This window comes from Cynoglossus semilaevis, chromosome 18, assembly GCF_000523025.1.
Source record: "Cynoglossus semilaevis isolate Cse_v1.0 chromosome 18, Cse_v1.0, whole genome shotgun sequence".
NCBI classification, from domain to species: domain Eukaryota; kingdom Metazoa; phylum Chordata; class Actinopteri; order Pleuronectiformes; family Cynoglossidae; genus Cynoglossus; species Cynoglossus semilaevis.
The window spans coordinates 2,500,714-2,520,745 of NC_024324.1; the positions used below are offsets into that span (position 1 = coordinate 2,500,714).

A 20,032-nucleotide genomic window follows, 5' to 3' on the forward strand; every position below is an offset into this window, starting at 1 on the left:
AACAGAACAGTCTGAGTCACCCGGTGTCAGTGGATGTTCCTGCCCACACCTACGAGCTGCTGCCACTCCACTCTCTGTGTAACATAATAATAACAGTAATAATAATAGTCATTTTAATTGTAATTTCTTACCTTTTATATTGGTAATCAATTTTAATTGTGTTAATTAATCTGATTAAGACACAAACAGTAACATAATAGAGATTTGAGTTTAAAACAACCTGCCGTCTTTTATACCTGACTGCCCTCTGCTGGATAATGTCAGTACCGGCCGCTGATATATATATATATTTATATATAAAGTAATACTTTTCTTGGGAGTATAAAAATATGGATATATCACCAAGTTCGTTGAGAATATTAAAAAAATGAATATTTAAAAAATGTAATGTCTGATATTTATTATTAAAGCAAAAAAAATAACAGATAAGAAGATAAAGTAATGACATATTAACATATATTATGTATTGTCAAAATCAGAACAAAAAGCAGGAAAAATCACCAATAGACACTAACTAACAGTAACACATTAGAAAAGCCTGTATTAAGTAGGAGATCCGCTAGACGGCAGCATTGAGTAGAAAGGTCGACGACAGCAGATAGCGAAAAAAGAAGAACAAAACTAAGAGGAAGTTACTGTTGGCTAGTGACGTCACATCAGTTAGAACGAAGACGGCGCAGACATGCTAAGGTAAGGGATGATTTTAATCCCGCTCCATCTGTCTTCAGTTAAAGATATAATTTGTCTTTACCTATCGGCGTTGTTTAAGTTACTGTACTCGGTTGAGAAAGTCTGGTTATGTGTAGAAAATATCGTCTTTAAGTTACTAATGTCGACGAAACGCGAACGCTGTCTGTCAGTGGAGGTCTCCACCATCTAGCTTTTAAACTCTTCTTCATTCTATTGTATTAAAACTGAAATGTGTTTAATGTGTTTCGCTGCTTAAAAAGAAGTGGATAATAATTATATTGTTAGTTTCGGGTGAGAATTCTGTACAGTTTACTGTCAGCACAGCATGTATAACACAAAGTTAGCTGCCACAGTCGGTCGGCTAGCTTTAGCCTTGTAAGGAAAACTTGGCTAAACTATAGTAAACTTTTGTATGTCAAACTTCCATTGGCAAACGTATTTTCTTATGGTATTTTATTAGTGTAAAATCATCAAAAAACATCTTTATAGTTTGTCTTGTGTAAAATTAAAACGAATAAGTTGTTGGTTGCGAGCACATTTAAACGACACATTCTGACGTGCTGCTGCCACCTGTTGGTCATATCCATATCTGCAGACCTTTCCAGCGAGGCTCATCCTGTAGTGGTTCTGTCCTTTCCTGTTGTGTCTGCTAGAGACTGTTGAGGCAGTTTGAGGCCCTGCTGTGAGTCCACATGCACGGCAGGGTTATAGGTTAGCCTCAGACATTATTTACTGAAACACATGTCATTTTTAACTGGGCAGGTAAGTTTCCTAAACCTGTTAAAAACGTCAACAAGTGATGTAGAACTTCTTTTTTTTCCTAATGTTGTAGAATGCTACTTGGTTAAAACAACACTGAGTACTTATAAAATGATTGACTGTTTTTGACAGAACTGCTGGAACGAAGTCAGACCCTGACTCATCCAGACCTCCTGACTGAGCTGCTCCTCCACTGCACATGTGAATTAAACTAAAGCAGGTTTGTGTTTTTATTAAAGTAAGAAATAATTTATTTTAGAAGAAAAAGTCATGTAATTATTCATAGCAATGTCACTAGTCAGCTTTAATTATACAGGTTTTCAAAATAAAATCCAGAACATTTTATATTTTAAGAGTTCAGAAATACATATTGCTAAAGGTTATAAATGTAAGCAAAACTAGCGTTTTAAAATATTTTTACATGCATTGTCTTGAATATGTATTTAGATAGATGTATTGAAAACATAGTTTTCATTGTGCAGACCTTTCCAGCGAGGCTCATCCTGCAGTGGTTCTGTCCTTTCCTATTGTGTCTGCTAGACAATGTTGAGGCAGTTTGAGGCCCTGCTGTGAGTCCACATGAACAGCAGGGTTATAGGTTAACCTCAGACATCACGTCGCGTTTGTAACGCCTAATATTTTTCTAATTTTAATTGACAAATGTTTAAATGTAAAATGGAATGCTGGGGATTAACTGAATTAAGGGTTTTGTCATTGAAGGTTTTCACACAGGATATTATGAGAGTAAGTTTGTAACATGTCATCTTATATTTCAGATGTCCAGCACCTCACTGGGCTCTGGAGGAGAGGGTCATGTGACATGTCAGGGGTCACAAGATGTCTGTACATGGAGCTGCATGGAACACAGCTGTGTGTGAAGTTGTCTTTTCATACAAACATTGGTGGCGCTGTTGTTCTGAATAACTATTAAAATAATTGCAATTGTTATTTTTGTACAGGAAATGCACAGCACTAACCCTGCTGCTGCGCCTCATCCTCCTGTAGAGGATCAAGAAGATGAATGTTGTCTACAGAAGATGAAGCAGCGACAAGAAATGAACATTAGAAATGGTTGCATTTGAAAGACTTATAAAGCTGTGAGGTATATATATATACACCTCACAGCTTTATATATATATACATATATATAAAATAAATAATAAAATACATTTTTCTGGACTTGTTTTTATTTTTTTTATTTTCTTGTTGCACGATAAATATCGTGACGGAGATTCTTAACCTCTTTGTTTTTTATCTTTAACGGATTTTAATGAACGGTGAATGTGGCTGCGTTTCAGTGTTGTTCTGCAGTGGGGTGTCTAATAGCTTACATGTCTACCTTTATCCACTTGATGTCGCTGTCGTGCTAACGGTTAAGAACAGGTGAACTGAGAGTTACGAATGATTCAGAACGTTAATCTAATACATGTGGTCAAGGATGGTTGATCATTCTTGATTACTGGGTTGTTTTTTTTTTCTTGTTTCTTCCCATCAGTGACTTGTCGATATTCACCGTTTATTGAAACCGCATTTTAAACTATCGATGTCTTTTTACTGTCTTGAACTGAATTGGTTTTCATATTTTTGTTTACTGTATCTTTGAATTCGCTACCGTTTAAAAATTTTTTGTCATGTGTCTTGTTTTTTTTTTTTAATGTGATTAACTCTACTAAATTGTTTTGAAGTTTAGCGGATGTGACGTCATACCGTCCAGTCCATCGACTGGTGTGGAGCAGAATCCAGGTATAAACGAAAAGGTCGTCAGAATGAACACTACAGTATGACAAAAGTTCGGTGAGACGTTCACGGTCCATGTCTCTCAGCTGCTCCTGTGAGTTCAAACGTGACACAAAATAATAATTTAAATGAATATGGTAACTTTGAGTTACACTGAAATCTGAGTTTCAAACCTAACAACTTTGTAATGGGTTTTATTCATGTTTTCATTGTTGTTAATGCTGACAAACGATCCCTACTTTAACTTTCACTTTCACTTTTGTTGTAACGTCTTCAACTGATCTCACACAGAACTTGACGCCTTATATGTCGAAAGCTGCAAAAAATGTTTGGATAAAGTGCATCTTTGCAAAAAATGGATAAAGTGCATCTGTTCTTTCCTAGATTCCTTCACCTCGTCGACTTTCACAGGACAAGAAGTGCGTCTGGTGGACGGTGGGATTTTGGTTTGTTAAGGTCAGATATACTGCTAACACGACAACAATCTAAAGATTGGTCTGATATATTGGTGTTAAGTGTATGGTGTCTGTTTTCTCCTGATAATCTTGGTATTTCAAAGGCACAGACTTCATTCAAGCTAATCCTGCAGGCAGCCTTTTTTTTGACACAGACTTCATTCAAGCTAATCCTGCACGCAGCTTTTTTGTTATTAGTAATGCTGTCATCTATGGGTTGTATTACTGCCATCTACTGGACGTGTTTTCTTACACACAGTATCATCATCACTAAGACGGGACATTAAAACTGACAATGTGTAGTAACGTTATCCCTGAACTCACCAGTGTACATTCTGTGACCTTCAAAAATGCCTGCTCATCAAAATGACTGTTTAAAAGCATAAAAATTGAGTTTTAACTTCAGAAAAATATATATATTTGACAGGTTGATGTTTTTTTAACTTTTATTTTCCTGTCTGTGTCACTAATGCACTCTAATCGTTGTTTCTGTTTTGTCCGTTGTTCTCAGATGGATTTCCCTGTGGAGGCAACAGTTCCTCTCACTTCTTTTTCAGACAAGTCCACTGTGGAGGAACTCATCTCATCTCATGACTTTTCCATAATACACCGGACCAGAGGTGGGCTGCGGATCAAAGGTTCATTCCTGAAACTCAAATCGGTGAAAGATTCTTTGGAACAACTTCTGGAGTCAGAAAACCTTGACCTTGTCCGGACCTTGTCAAAGCTCCAATCCACCTCCTCCGAAGAAAAGTCCTCATCAGGTCGTACTAGAGGCAGAACAGGATCCAGGACCTCATCAAGTTCATCACCAATCAATACGTCTGAATCCTTGGTTTCCAACTCACACCAACGTTCCACCTTCTCAGATCCGACAGGTAGCTGTTCTACAGGAGCGCGTCCAAAAGACTCGTTCAGACCTGGGAGTGAGTTCCTGGTGGACACAGATGTGTACAAGTATGCTGCGCTGGTCAGGGGGGAAATACTGGTGCAAATCCAGCAGAACCACAGGGTTGGGATGTTAGTGCAGGAGACCGGCGACAGCTCACGGATCGTTCTACAGGGTAAGAACGCCATGAAGGCCACAGGGGAGGTGATGAACCTCATGGAGGATGTCAGCAAATCTCTGGGAACACAGGACGGAAGGACCTGAGCCCCCAGGGCAGAGATCTGATGCGTCGGATTCAGAAAAGTGGCAACATTTACCGTTCAGTTCTTGTTTATGAAAAAGGCGACGGACTTCGTCTCATCGGATCGTCGCATGAGAGCTACGCTTTGAAACAGAAGTTGCTGGGTGGGACGGTGGAGAAGGACTCCAGGAGTAGGAGGAGCAGCTCTCTGTCTCCAAAAACACACCAAAACACAGAGAATGACAGTGGTGCAGCAGCTGTGATGCCTCCAGCTGGAGGTATGTGGTACGACAAGGATGCATCTCGTGGGAAAACCGGAGAGGACAAGAACACAAACCTGGTTCATCAGACGAAAATTAAACCTAGTACTCCTACAGGCCTGAAACAGTTACTACCGTTTACAAACAAGGACATAAAAGAGAAATTTAAGAGAAAATAATAAGTATTAAATGTTTTTAACATTTAATCAATATTAAGGTAATCAATATCAATACCATTTCGTAATCAGTGCAACTACTAAATGAATATCAACAAACACTGGATCATTATGCAGATTTTACTTTCATGTTTTAGATCAGAACAATAAAAAATGCTTATGCACAATATCTGAGGATGTAATACCTCCGCCCGCTAGAGGGAGACAAAGTGCCTATATAAAAACTAAACTAAAATTTAACCCATCACCAAGTGAACAGTGGGCAGCCGTGGTCAGGATTCGAACCTGGGGCCTTCCGGACCGAAGTCCGCTTCCTTTACCACTAGGCCACCACCGCCTCTATATGTTATCACTGAAACAAAAAGCCTGTCCCTGGAGCCCTGGCCTGGCATTGTGTCCCTGTGTCGTCCTGTTATAAAGTCCTGGATATCAGTCTGGAAATAAGTGCATTGATGTGGGAATAAATTTACCCTGGAGGGGGCAGTAGAGTGTAAGCCTGAGCAGAACCGCATAGAAAGAGACACCAATCAGAGACATTTCAGTTTCACTCAGGCTGTTACTTCACTGGAACACCTGGAAAACTGTTGAAACAGCTCCCAAAAGGTCCTTAAAAGTCCTGGAAGGTTTGATGGAATACCAGGACTTTTTTAATGTCATGTAAATGTTGACACGCCTCAAGTAAAAACAACTCAAACCGACCGTTCTGTGGCCTGTCAAATGCCTTTTTATTTCACATCTGAACATCTGAACCGAGGACAGTAGGCGTCACCTGAACTCACCACGGCAGAGGAAGTGATGATGAGGATCTAGGAGGTAACTGCAGTCACTGAACAAACAGATGGACGTTTGAAACCTTATATCTCTCTCTTTTTTTTTTTTTTTTTTTTTTTTCTCACTGTTGTATCACTTCCATCTCTTTTGTCACTAAATCCAGGCGATGGCGAGCGACGGTCGTTCCACCCTGGACATGTCCACGGTCTCCAACGTCAACACTGACACAGGTGAGTGACCTTTCTGGTGCACAGTGACATACGGTGGTTTTAGGCAGCAGCCGGCCTACTGGATCTGTTCAGCCACTTGTCTCTTCTCATGGTGGTCCCATCTTTGACAGCTAGAGGGCACTAGAAACCGTACGAATGAATGCTGTTAAAGTCAAGATAAAAAGAAAACATGCTAGGATTAAAATCAAAATTCTTCAATAAAATGTCTTCAGGAGCAGATGAGTTTTTTTATATATTATATAAAAAAAATTAGGATTAAAGGATTAAAATCAAAATTCTTCAGTAAAATGTCTTCAGGAGCAACATATAATTTTAATATTTTGACAGATTCCAGTGCAAATCCATCTATAATTTGACATGATTCCATGACCCTCCTGACCCTGAACTTGACTTTTGGATGCAAAAAATGGACCGTGTGCCCAAGCATGAGCCAAACAATCAGCCTGAGCTCAGTGTGTAAATGAACAGAAGACCAGTAAGTCTTCCAAATGTCTCCCGTCTCAGGTCAGATTCTTTCATTCTGCCTTAGTCAGAGTTGCCTCACACCCACAAACTCGCTCAATGACGGTGTTTCACAACCGACGCGGCTGTTGAAACCTGCTTGGCTCCAGAACCAAAGATCTGACTCTAAAGCTGCGGCTCTGTGGGAACCTCTGCTTCGCAGGAAACCCCAGAGGGACACGACGTCCGAGTTTAAAACAGGGCGAAATGCCAGGACGGGTTCCCAAAATAAAGGACATTTTTTCCCAAAACCTTAACGTTTGAGAGGTTAACTGCTCTGTGGAGGGTTGAGGGAGCAGAGCGTGGGGCTGTGTGTGGTGACTGTTTAGAAACCTAGAGGTTTTGTGGCAGGAAGACAGAGACAGAAGAGGAGGCGGCGAGCGGCGTCTGCGTGTCAAAGATAGATCCTGTCCTTTTATACAGCTGAGTGTGAGGGCAGAGGCTGACAGGCCGGCTGACGTGCTGCAGCGTGTACACCACGGCTTCTGTGTGATTTCACTGAACACACCCTTGATTTCACCGCGACACGCCCACAACACCACTTCCACAAACACAGACGCTGCCAGGCCCCAGACGGCAAACTTCTTCTACTTCTTCTACTTCTTCTTCCTCCTTCATTTGTTTTCTGTTCCTCTCTGCGTCTGCTGTGACCTCACCCATCTTTTGCCCTTCTTGTTTTACCGGGCGTCAGACGCTGCCATGGCGGAGCTGGAGGACCTGGAGTTTGGGAAGTCCGACTTTGTGCTGCTGGACGAAGTGACGATGGAGCAGTTTCCGGAGAACCTGAAGTTAAGGTAAGGGGGGAGAGAGAGAGAGAGAGATTCACATGTGCCTGAAGGAAGGCTGTCAGTTCAACAGCCTCAGTGAACAAGTGTTTCAATGGGCTGCTCGTTGTTACCACTATGATGAAAGTGCAGTGGAAATTATGCAAATGAGTCTTCAGGAGAAAAAACATGTAAAAATTCAGTCTTCACTCTTTTTGGTTCGATTGGTAAAAACATTGAACTGGTATCAAATATTTGGTATAAAAACTGATTGGTTGGTCCAGTTCTACGCTCACGTACGTGCGCTCCATCCTGAGAGTTCCTTTTCTAGAGCCGAAAATGAAGGTCACGAACCTGTGTGCAGGTAGTACTTCCTGTTACAGTTTCTGCTTCTTGGTACTAGTTCTTGTGCAGAAACCCTTAAAATTTGGAATTTCTGTAGTGTTTCAGTTACACATAAATAACTTCTCTGTGTTATTAATAATCATCCACTTCAGAGATGACATCACTTCCTCACTAACTGACGGGCTCTTTTTTTTTTTTTTTTACAACCGCAACATTACACTTGAACCTAAACAGAGCTGTTGTCAGGACTGTGACTTGTGTGTGTGGTCATGTGACCTCTTCACTTGTGTAGCACCTCAGTCCAGATGGTTTGGTTTTATCTACTAATTCCTTTCAGACTGTTTTCACTTCCTTCACTGACGTAGCCTTTTTCTTTTTAAGTTGCTCATTTTGTTGGATGTACAGGAACCAATTAGTACTAGTCACCAGCAGGGTGGTGGCGCTAAACAGTAACAGTGACCTAGAGCAGGGGTGTCGCACTAACGTACCATGTACATCCTGATCAGGTACATAATTATAACAAACTTTATTATAAGTTTGTTATAAAATATTCCTATTTAATAAAATATAATTTGACAAAATATCACAAATGTTTATTCATTTTTTCACTTTCAAAATTCATGATGAGGGCCAAATTCAACCCTTCCCATGGGCCGAACTGTGTGGTGACATTTTAATCGTGATAAAATCGTATTATGAACAAAAAAACACGCAGGTAAAACATTGAGGTGAAACATTATGGTTTCTTCCACTTTCCGTGGAAGCGAGCGGTGTACGTTTGAAAATACCATGACGTCAAGAATCCTCCAACACTTGAACACAAGTTTCAGTTTTTAAGTCGACTGATGGTTTTTGAAACACACCTTTCACTGGACGTCCTACAGGACTTCCCTCCTTTTTTACTTGAAACTTGAAATGTTTTCAAACTGCCACCTGTCCCATCAGGCCTTGCTGCCTGTTTCCTCTGACCGTGAGAGCATAGATTAGCCTAGCCTACTGTGTTGCTACGACAACCTGTTGTTGGCTGTAACACTTCACAGATGACTGATGTGACACCACGTCTTCAACCATCCCAGCTCCACTCCGCTCACCCCACAGCAGTTTACAAGAAGCTGCGACGCCCTCTGAACCGCACGCTTTCATTTCCTGCTTTCAGTGATCATAGGCTGGTGTCACTTCCTGTCAACCATGTGACGTGTTAGGGCACTCTGTCAGTTAGCAGTTTTTACTGTCCTTAAAATGAGTCGGTCAAAAATACTATGATTAAAATATAAAGCTCAGCGTTTTTATGTGGTGGTCAAAGATTAGCCAACGTTTGTCCAGCTATGACTGTACTGTTAACAATGATACTCCATGACCGCCACCCAAATCACACTGCACCACTCCACCTTCCTGCGGGTGGTGAGTCTGCCGCCCTGACTGGGATTTGATCTCACACAGGAGGTTATTTCGCACCAATGACAGAGACATCGCTTCTGGGCCAAAGTGCCACTGAAAGGCAGATGCTAACTGCTAATGCTCAGCTTGTTAAAAGATGAAAACTGAACATTTTACTCACTATTAATAATAATAGATATAAAAGAAAAAAAATGTAAATGAAAAAATCAACATGCCCTGGACAATTAGCTTGAGTTAGCCATAGCTAGCCACCTGTGTTGGCTGAACGTTTGGTTGATGTTTCCAAAGTGATTTGCTGAAGCAAAAAAAAAAACAAATCGATGAAACTGAAACAGAGACTTTCAAAGGTAACAAAAACAAGTCCACCCCCCCCCCCCCACCTTCTGTGTGCACAGGTTTGAGAAGGGCCGCATCTACACCTACATCGGAGAAGTGGTGGTCTCCATGAACCCCTACAGAGAGATGGACATTTACGGCAGAGACACCATTGATGCCTACAGGGGGAGGGAGCTCTACGAGAACCCCCCTCACCTGTTCGCCGTGTCCGACGCCGCCTACAAGGCCATGAAGAGGAGAGCCAAAGACACCTGCATCGTCATATCAGGTTTCACCGCACACACTCACCTCCCGTACTCTATATCTATACATACTATATGTATGTGTAAATATATATATATATATATATATATTTATATATGTGAATATATTTATGTGTATGTATATATTTATATATGTGAATGTATATGACTTTGCATCTGTGTATGTATTTATATATGTGAATATATGTTTGTGTATATATATGTTCTTTATACGTGTGTATATATTTATATTTTTGAATATATTTATAAGTATAAATACTAGTATATGTGAATATATATTTATATGTATGTATATAGTTATATATGTGAATATATGTTTGTGTATATATATGTTCTTTATACGTGTGTATATATTTATATTTTTGAATATATTTATAAGTATAAATACTAGTATATGTGAATATATATTTATATGTATGTATATAGTTATATATGTGAATATATGTTTGTGTATATATATGTTCTTTATACGTGTGTATATATTTATATTTTTGAATATATTTATAAGTATAAATACTAGTATATGTGAATATATATTTATATGTATGTATATAGTTATATATGTGAATATATATTTATATGTATGTATATAGTTATATATGTGAATATATATTTATATGTATGTATATAGTTATATATGTGAATATATATTTATATGTATGTATATAGTTATATATGTGAATATATATTTATATGTATGTATATAGTTATATATGTGAATATATATTTATATGTATGTATATAGTTATATATGTGAATATATGTTTGTGTGTATATATTCTTCATACATATCTGTGTGTATGTATATATTTTTTTCTACCGTAGGTGAAAGTGGTGCAGGAAAAACAGAAGCCAGTAAATACATCATGCAATACATCGCTGCCATCACAAACCCCAGTCAGAGGGCAGAGGTGGAGAGGTGAGAGGTCACCGTTGGTCTGACCTGGTGTACATGTCTGACTGAACGATGAATGGAACGATGGTCTGGTGAGGATTTCACTTCACATTTCTCTCTCCTTTTTGCCAATCCCTCGTGGCTGCCTTCCTGACGGCCTCCATCAACGGCCTCCACCTCCACTGCTCCGATGATAAATCAGCGTGAAGAACGTGCTGCTCAAGTCCAACTGCGTGCTGGAGGCCTTTGGGAACGCCAAGACAAATCGCAACGACAACTCCAGCCGCTTCGGCAAGTACATGGACATCAACTTCAACTTCAACGGCGAACCCACCGGAGGACACATCAACAACTACCTGCTGGAGAAGGTGAGGGGAGGTGGGGCAGCCGACGGCTGAGCTTCTCCTGCCGCAGTAATCAGACCAGCTCCGGTTCGTAGACTAGTGCAGACTTAATGAGTCTCCGCAGAGAAAAAAAAGTTCTGCTCGTTTAATTATTTTTTCTTTTTCTGGACCATGAATGTTTCACGAGGCAAAGACAAAGCGACGTGAGGGATCGTCCACAAATAGACGTGTCTGTGAAGAAGCGTGAGGCTGTTAATGAATAGCTCACCTGGGGCTGCTTCACGCTGCTCCTGCCGCCGCCGTATTTATTCTCGCTGTAGAAGCGGCGTCTGGTGTTCGGAGTCCGTGTGAATGATGGAGCCGTGATTCATTCTCAGCGAGCAGAAATAACCGAGCTGTTTCTGAGCTTTTTCTTTTGCTAATTTTTTTTGGCAGCCATAAACTCAGAGCTGTTTGACTACTTAGTTCAGCAGCTGCTGGTCAAATTAATCCATTGGTTGATTAAGATTTTGTGCTTTAAAATGTTGCTAATCTAGGTAAATACATCTGGATGTAAATGACGCATCATTTCAAATATTTGTCTCTAGTTTTAACTGTTGGTCAGAGAGATGTTTTTGCTGGTGGACCTGATACTGACTCTGGTGTACACGGTGGGGTACTTGGGTACCAGACTACAGTAGGTCTGTGGTTTGAATCCATTTCTGAAGAGAGAGAATTTGCTGAGACCTTTTATTGTTTTCTATGAATGATTAATGGAGTGAATGTAAAATGTAGATTTTTTTTTTATAAGGTTTACATTTTTGCATCAACCTTTTAAAAACATGGTCCTGGGTTCAAGACCCTCCTTTTACTGACTTTTCTTTTTTTTTTTAAATCTCTAGAGTATTTTAATATGTATTTAAATCTTTATTAAATCCTGGTTTTGTTTTTACACACTCCCTAATGTGGAAACTTCCTGTGGTTTTTTTTTAACTTCACTTTTCTAATTAAAACACGACTTTGACCTCTGTAAAGAAAGGTCATTGATTACGCCCTCATAACAACATGACATATAACTAAAAGTAAAGTTGTTTTTATTTTGCACGGCACGTTTTGTTCGCTTGAGTCATAATACACAAAGTGTCCATGCGGTGTTGGGGGGTGGAGAGGGTTGGGGTGGTAAACAAAAAAAAAAAGCAGAACCAAAATGTACTGGAGGAAACTCAGAAGATTTTTTTTGTTTTTTTTCTTCCTTCCAGTCCAGAGTGGTCCATCAGCAGGAGGGAGAGAGGAACTTCCACTCCTTTTACCAGGTAGTGTGTCATCACTGCTGCCGTCGCCCACACTTGTCTGTCATCCACCTCAGAATGATCCCAGGAAACATTTCTGCTGCACTTTTACAGTTGTTACTCGGAGGATCAGATGAAATGCTGCAGTCGGTTCACCTGGAGAAAGACCCTGCTGCCTACACCTACACCAGAGAGGGGGCGGCGACCACCGTGAGTCCTGTGGTCTTTTAGACCAATGGAGTTCAGTAGTTGTCACTTTTCTTATTAAGATACAGCTGAAAATTAGCAGAAGAACAAGGAAAAACTGAGCCTTTTTGTAACAAGAACTAGCCCAGATGCTACGTGCTAACCTACACTGAAGTACAAATGGTAATTTTGGCAACATATTAGCTAAAATAAAACCTAAAGAATCACAGCAAAAGGCTAGAAGTTAGGCAAAGAAATGGCAGATGACATTTAGCTACATTTAGATTATTTTTTTCATTTAGCTTTTCAAACACTAATAATACAAAATAGGACATAAAATATATACAGAAAAATTAGGACATAATAATAACAATACACACAGTTGCAAAAAGAGTTGAAACAGAAAGCTAATGTAAACAGCATTTAGTACAAAATAATTTTTGAGCAAAAAACTATTGCCACCGTTCATAACAAACCTCTCCTTATTCCTTTGTGTAAAATCCTTCAATGATTAGACCACCAACAACGATCGGTCCAATCACAGGGCAGTGATGAGTGCCCTGGAAGTGATCGGCTTCACCAAAGAGGAGGTCGACTCCATCTACCAGATCCTGGCCTCCATTCTTCTGCTAGTACGTTTGAGCCTGGTCTCGTTCACGGAGGACTTTTATTTCGTAGAGGAAATACTGGAGCCTGGTCTCGTTCACGGAGGACTTTATTTTATAGAGGAAATAATTCAACCGGTGACATCACAGAAACCTAACGACGAGACTGTTTCCTTCAGGGTAATGTGCAGTTCGAGTGTGACGGCGAGAACGTCCAGATCCTCAGTCTGGAAGCCGTGAACCACATCGCCCAACTGACGGCCACGGACCCAGATGGTGTCATCAAGAGCCTGCTGTACCGCACGGTGGCCACTGGGGGAGGCGAAGTCATTGAGAAAGGTCACACGGAGCAGCAGGCCTGCTTTGGTCGAGACGCCTTTGCCAAGGTAACAAAATGAAAGAAAAAAAAAAGTCAAACCAAATAATTTGTGAGTTAGAAAAAAACAGATGTTATCTAACATTGAAATACATATTAAAAATAGCTGTTTAGCATGCTATCTTGAGCTAAAAGATACAAGTTAGTGGGTTGAATTTATTATTATCTCCATGTCTATAATTATATCTGAAAAAAAATGGAAAAATATTTTAAAAGGTTTTCAAAAAAAGGGAAAATATAACAAGAAAAGTAACTTATAAAGAAAGAAGCTTTAAAATAGTGGCCTCCTCTGGCCGACTGTTGTCACTGCAGGCTCTGTATGAACGACTCTTCGGTTGGATCGTCAGCCGCATCAACAGCGTCATAGAGGTCAAAGACTACAACCCAGTGCTTCATGGGAAGAACACGGTCATCGGGGTCCTGGACATCTACGGCTTTGAGATCTTTGAGAACAACAGGTTTGTTGTTTTTTGTTTTCTCCAGTTGAATGAGTTTCCATTAGTAATTATTAACTAATAACCTGTGGCATTTAACTTCCTTCTGTTTTTTGGGTCCAGTTTTGAACAATTCTGCATCAACTACTGCAACGAGAAGCTGCAGCAGCTCTTCATCGAGCTGATCCTCCGTCAGGAGCAGGAGGAGTACCAGAGAGAGGGAATCACCTGGCAGCACGTGAGGAACAAAACACACAAACTGTGATCATTTGGAGTCGTTCCAAACGAGTCAGGACGACGTTGCTGTCCCGACAGATCGACTACTTCAACAACCAGATCATCGTGGACCTGGTGGAGCAGCCGCACAAGGGCATCATCTCCATCCTGGACGAGGCCTGTCTGACCGTGGGGAACGTCACGGACACGGTCTGCCTGGAGTCCATGGACAATAAACTGGCCCAACACCCTCACTACACCTCACGAAAGGTGAGGACAGCTGCTAGCAGGGCTACGGTTAGCCTAGGGAGATAATTTAACATTAGAACAAAAAATAAATTTTATTTCGATCTTATGATCTTAGTATGTTTTGTCAAAGGAATGAGGAGAGCAGAGCTGGGAAGATTAACCCTGATGCAGTAATGTAGTTCTGTCAGTAGGGGGCAATGTTTCACCAGTGTTCCCTATGGAGTCTCCGAAATAAAGTCTTAATTTTTATCCTGTGAACAAATGCTTGTACACACTTGAACTCTGTGTACAAAGTGATAATCCCTAATATTTTTTTATCAACATTTTCATTTTTCTCCTCTGAATAAATACTTAGTGTACAAAGTGATAATTCTTAATATTTTTTTTTTCTTAACATTAATGTATTTTTAACTTCACCTCTAGTTGGCGCTTAAACTGTCTTTTCTGTCCTTTTTTTTCTTCTATTTATTAGCTCAGTCCCACAGACAAATCCATGGAGTTTCAGAAACACTTCCTAATTCGTCACTACGCTGGAGATGTCACGTGAGTTTCATTTACTCTCCTTTACTTTACTTTACTGCAGTAGTCAAATACTCCGAGTGTCTTTAAAACACATACACTCTTCTGGTTTTAAATGTTTAAAAATGGATTAAAATGATTAATAAAACAAGGGAAAAAAGTGCTGCCCCCTATCTCCTGACCTCTGTGTCCCTTAAGGAGGACTCGCCCTCCAGTTTGGGAAGCACTAGGTTGAATTCACCTGATTTGTCTCCTTCCTCCTGTATGTGCAGTTCCCCTACAGTGTATTTGTGTGTCGCCCACCACTGGTTTTAATTATCATAATTACCACAACATTTCTCAAACGTCATTGGACTAATTGTTTTCTGTACAAAACGGTCACAGCGGAGGCCGACGGTGAGGACTCTCAGTGGTGACTTGCAGAAAAGCTATTGGACCTGATTCAGACACAAAGAATTGAAACCCCCTGGTGGAGAATTATGGGATTAATTTTTATGATAAATCACAGCCGGTGTTCTCAGCGGGGCTTTTTCTGTAGCTTTTATCCTGTTCTGAAAGTACAGTATTTTTGTGTTGATGTCAGTGGTTCTTTGCTTTATGATGCAGAAAGTGGAGATGAAACACTTCAGCACCACCGCTGCTGCTCCTCCTCCTCCTCCTCTCTAATGTCCTCGTTGGATTTAGTGTTGGTCAGATGAGGCTGTTGGCTCGGTGTATCAGCAGAGTCCCAACTACTCACGTGTTCTGTCCTCAGCCCAGTCAAGGGGAAGGACGTTAATGTGTCAAGGGGACTGAGGAGAAGGAGGAGGAGGAAGAGGAGGGAGTCAGCTGACAAGACAGTTTTGACTTTGTCAGATGTTGCACCAACATCTATGTATTAGCAGTCGTTTCCAAACAGGTTCTGTTAGCGTGTTGTGCAGTTGTTTCCAAACAGGTTCTGTTAGAGTGTTGTAGACAGCCCATACAGACCGCCCATATAGACATCCTTCACTCAGTCTTCCACTCCCTGAGCGACCAGTGACATCAGTGAAGCTCACTCAGTCTTCCACTCCCTGAGCGACTAGTGACGACCAGCGTGTGTGAGGTTCTTGTAGATGTTTGTCCTTGTCACTTCCCGTCTCCATCACCGCCGCCACACCTCCTCCCGGAGCCGCGTGGGGGTCGGTCCGACTGAGCTGTCGCTGCTTGTGTTCTGCTCCCCGTTGGCTCTTAATTTCCCATCATCCCTCTGTCCCGTCACATCTGAATCCTCACTCCTGTCCTTGTCACCTTTCACCTCACTTAAAGCACCGCATCGTTGGCTTTGACCTACTTCACTCCGCCCTCCTCCTCCTCCTCCTCCTTCACTGCAGCACTCACCTGACTCTGTTCTGTCCAGGTTTTAAATCCCCTGTCCTCCTCCAGGCAGTACATGCAGTACATGCAGTACTCTGTGCTGCTCTTCCGTACAGTACAGTAGATCATCGTCCCTGACACTGGTCCACTCTGTATGTTGAGAAATCACACTCGTGTGTCACCTGTCTCTCCCAGAATGCAACACACCCGTGTCCTTGCTCTGACTTTGGCCTCCACATCAACACGTGTGGACGTTTTTGCTACATTTTCTGACCTGTCTGTCAATTCAGTTTGACTTTTAGTATCTTTTGTGTTTTTTCTTTCAAAAGATTTTGAAACTCCTTCTTCTTTTTCTCCTTTCTGTAATATTTTAGGAATGCTTTATTTACCCTGATTAATCATGATTATTCATGTTCATGATTATTCGTGATCAATCTATGACTACACTGTGATTCATTAGACTGTTTTTTTAATTTATAAACTCTATTTATTCCATCGTTGTTATAGTTCTTTGTCTTTTCTCACTGCAGAGACTTGAACCATCATTCATGTGATGATGTTAATGTTGTCAATGGTTTCTACTGTGACTGTGTGTCTTCACAGCCCAGATCTTCCTTCTTCTTCTGAACCACTTTTGAAGAATTATTCTCATTCTTGGTGTCCTTGTCTGCTCCAGATATTCCGTGGAGGGTTTCCTGGACAAAAACAAAGACCTGCTTTTCCAGGACTTCAAGCGTCTCATGTACAACAGGTGAATGGAAATCAATCTTTTTCCTCTTGTCACTTCAGTAAGTGGGTTACAGTCTGGTAAAAAAAAAAAAACAACTTCCTTTTCCCTCTTTAACCTCTCTGTCTCGTGTAGTTCCGACCCAGTCCTGAAGGAGATGTGGCCAGATGGTCAGCTGGGCATCACTGAGGTCACCAAGCGACCTCTGACCGCAGCTACTCTTTTCAAGAACTCCATCGTGGCCTTGGTGGACAAACTGGCCTGTAAGGTCAGTGGTGTCGTCCTGGGGTCAACTTCCTCTTTCATTTAACCTCAGAGTTGGTTTCCTGTTAAATATTTCCACTGATCTCAATGTAAATATGGCCAACAGATTGTCCTTCTTTTTTTTTAATCAGATTTTACACAGGTTTAAACCTTTTTAAATAACTTTGGTTCTGTCTTTTGTTTTCTGAGAATTCTTTTTCTAATGATTTTGACCATTTTCTCACACACTTTCTTAAATTAAGGTCAGGGATCAAGGGTCATTCTGACCCCTCTGACCCCCACTAACCTCTTTATACCCTCTGTTGTGACATGGCTGTGCTTCAAAATGAGCAGCAAAATGAGCTCATCGTTGACTTCATTTTTAAAGAATTTTTTTTCACCTTTCTCTAATGTCAAAGCAGGGAATTCAGGAGTTTTCATCTAAAATTCCATGACATGGATTTGATATTTCATAGATTCAAAATACAGAGAAATTCACAGAGAAGTCATTCTGTTCTGTGATCATATAAAGAGGATCCCCCCCCCCCCCCCCCGCCTCTCCCGACCCCCTCGGCCCCCACCAGCGTCACCTGATGTTTTTATGCGTCACTGGTTTATTCTCAGTTTGTCTCCAGATCCTGGTCCAGAGAGAACGTGCTCACAGAGCCTGTTTCTCAGGTGTCAGTTTTTGTAGGGACTCGCACTGTGTATGTGTGAGGACAAGAGAGGGGAGGGGGGAGTCAGGAGGGGGAGGTGGTTTTTTCGACCACCTCCTGCGCTGCAGCTCACCTCTCCTGGCCTCATCTCTCCGTCTGAAGCCTGACATTTCCTGCTGTTATTTTGGGATGGCCGACTGTCAGACCGCTGGGGTTATCTTGTCCTGGAAGTGTTTTTTTTTTTCTTTCCCTGTTTCTTTAGAATCTTTCTGACAGAACTGATGTGTCCTCACCTGCTCCTCACCTCTGCCCCCTGTCTGCCAAACTCATTTGCTCTGTTCTGTCATCAGTTCTTTGTCATGGATTTAAACCTCACACACACACACACACACACAGACTGTGTTGATATGATGGATGATAGTGTCGTCCGTCACATCACAGCGGCCTCACTTTTCTTCAGTCCATCAGTCAAAGGTGGAAAGATGGAGGCGGGAAAAGTCTCTCTCTGTCTGTTTTCTAAAAAAATGTAAAAATATTTTATTTTAAATTCAGTTCACATTCTTGTATTTGGATTAATTTTTTTAAAATCGGGTTTAATTATCTTTTAGCTAATGTTTGTCTCTGCTAGCCTGGCGTCAGCTAACTGGTCCACATGCTGTATATGGATGTGTTTGATTTATGAACAAAAACATTTTCATCTTTCTGAAAGAGCGCGTCACAGAGTCAGAGCTAAGAGTTTTTTTTTCTCTCTCTCTTCCGTCTTCCAGGAGCCGTACTACGTTCGCTGCATTAAACCCAACGAGATGAAGTCTCCGGTTTTGTTTAACGAAGCTCGCTGCCAGCACCAGGTGGCGTACCTGGGTCTTCTGGAGAATGTAATGGTACGCAGGGCCGGCTTCGCCTACAGGCAGCCCTACAATCGTTTCCTCCAACGGTAAGACGACGACTGAATGTGGGCCGTTTACAAAATATATTTGTAAATATGAAGGTGGAAAAATAGGAGCTAAAAATGCTATTTAGCGTTTCCTCCAGATTTGCTTTTAGAATTTCAACACTGTCTCGAGTGCAGGTTCCCAAAGTCCCTTGTCATGATTAAAAGCTTCATCCATTTATCCTATTGTAAACTCTACAACATTCAGAACATCATGCTTGGATGGTCACTCTGAACCTGGGTCACAGTGGAATCAAACCCTCCAACTTTCAGTTTAGTTGTGATGTTACGGTTCCGTCCGACAGGTGAACGTTAGAAAACTCCCGTTGGCTGCCGTCCGACAGGTGAACGTTAGAAAACTTTCCCTTTTTCTCTGTTCCTGACTCCTAGGTATAAAATGACATGTGAGTACACCTGGCCAAACCACCTGATGTCCTCGGACCGGGAGGCCGTGGAGGCCATCATCATCCAGCACGGTTTCCAGGACGACGTGGCTTACGGTCACACCAAGCTCTTCGTCAGGACGCCTCGCTCCCTCTTCACCCTGGAGCAGGAGAGAGCGGCTCTCATCCCCATCCTGGTTCTGTTTCTTCAAAAGGTACGGCCGCGGCCTTTTCAGCCTAATGTAATTACGGTGAATCTTCCTCGTCGTTATCTCTTCCACTTTCATACATTAAGCTTCTGTTATTTTTAATTGTAAATGACAGTCTGCCTCATGAATATGTAACTCCTGCTAACGCGGCGCAGGAATTCATCAGCCTGCGTGAATCCTAATTTCCTGGAAGAATAACTGGGAGAATTAATGACAGAGGACACTTCCATTAGAGTTAGCCGCTGCGTCTGCTCCACGGAACCTTCTCTCTGTTCTCTGACCTACTTCTGTGACTCTGCAGAGTCTGGGTCTAGAACTGGAGCGAGCACTAGACCCAGATCAGGTCCATCGTTACAGCTCACACTTGGTTCTTTGCTAATTTCAGACTCAAATTTTGAGAGTTTGGGTCTGAATTGTGGCTAAAAGCTAGGAGCTTTTTTTAAAAAACATTTCTAAGAATCTTTCTGATTACTAATATTGTAAACAAAAATGTCCCTCCTCCAACCCTCTACTCTCGTCACCAGATTTGGCGTGGGGCGTTGGCTCGTATGAGGTGCCGTAAGATGCGGGCCATCTACACCATCATGGGCTGCTACAAACGCTACAAGGTCAAAGCCCACTTCTGGGAGGTGGTGCAGAGG

General features: G+C 41.4%; 1 protein-coding gene, 1 long non-coding RNA gene and 2 other non-coding genes across 4 annotated transcripts in view; all 4 read left to right on the forward strand.

Annotated features, from left to right (window-relative positions):
- Nucleotides 1-570: 570 nt before the first annotated feature.
- LOC103393943 (uncharacterized) lies at nucleotides 571-2,505 on the forward strand. Its single transcript, XR_523068.3, has 4 exons — nucleotides 571-690; nucleotides 1,582-1,669; nucleotides 2,226-2,319; nucleotides 2,409-2,505. It is a non-coding gene; the product is annotated as an uncharacterized LOC103393943 (long non-coding RNA).
- On the forward strand, nucleotides 1,280-1,418 carry LOC112488577 (small nucleolar RNA SNORA9). The gene has a single exon (XR_003052795.1). It is a non-coding gene; the product is annotated as a small nucleolar RNA SNORA9 (small nucleolar RNA).
- Nucleotides 1,926-2,064, forward strand: LOC112488578 (small nucleolar RNA SNORA9). The gene has a single exon (XR_003052796.1). It is a non-coding gene; the product is annotated as a small nucleolar RNA SNORA9 (small nucleolar RNA).
- A 2,272-nt stretch (nucleotides 2,506-4,777) lies between the features above and the next one.
- The window catches only part of myo1g (myosin IG), a 35,775-nt gene continuing 20,520 nt past the window's right edge, over nucleotides 4,778-20,032 (forward strand). Inside the window, exons 1-19 of the mRNA XM_025065226.1 lie at nucleotides 4,778-6,020; nucleotides 6,142-6,208; nucleotides 7,401-7,503; nucleotides 9,612-9,820; nucleotides 10,641-10,734; nucleotides 10,913-11,078; nucleotides 12,293-12,346; nucleotides 12,437-12,532; nucleotides 13,024-13,140; nucleotides 13,293-13,499; nucleotides 13,802-13,947; nucleotides 14,047-14,161; nucleotides 14,239-14,409; nucleotides 14,861-14,931; nucleotides 16,919-16,993; nucleotides 17,105-17,237; nucleotides 18,636-18,802; nucleotides 19,190-19,397; nucleotides 19,916-20,032. The exon at nucleotides 19,916-20,032 is cut by the window's right edge and continues 110 nt beyond it. Of these exons, the coding sequence (XP_024920994.1) occupies nucleotides 6,145-6,208; nucleotides 7,401-7,503; nucleotides 9,612-9,820; nucleotides 10,641-10,734; nucleotides 10,913-11,078; nucleotides 12,293-12,346; nucleotides 12,437-12,532; nucleotides 13,024-13,140; nucleotides 13,293-13,499; nucleotides 13,802-13,947; nucleotides 14,047-14,161; nucleotides 14,239-14,409; nucleotides 14,861-14,931; nucleotides 16,919-16,993; nucleotides 17,105-17,237; nucleotides 18,636-18,802; nucleotides 19,190-19,397; nucleotides 19,916-20,032 (2,313 nt within the window). The 5' untranslated portion in view covers nucleotides 4,778-6,020; nucleotides 6,142-6,144. The remainder of the gene's footprint in view (nucleotides 6,021-6,141; nucleotides 6,209-7,400; nucleotides 7,504-9,611; nucleotides 9,821-10,640; nucleotides 10,735-10,912; nucleotides 11,079-12,292; nucleotides 12,347-12,436; nucleotides 12,533-13,023; nucleotides 13,141-13,292; nucleotides 13,500-13,801; nucleotides 13,948-14,046; nucleotides 14,162-14,238; nucleotides 14,410-14,860; nucleotides 14,932-16,918; nucleotides 16,994-17,104; nucleotides 17,238-18,635; nucleotides 18,803-19,189; nucleotides 19,398-19,915) is intronic.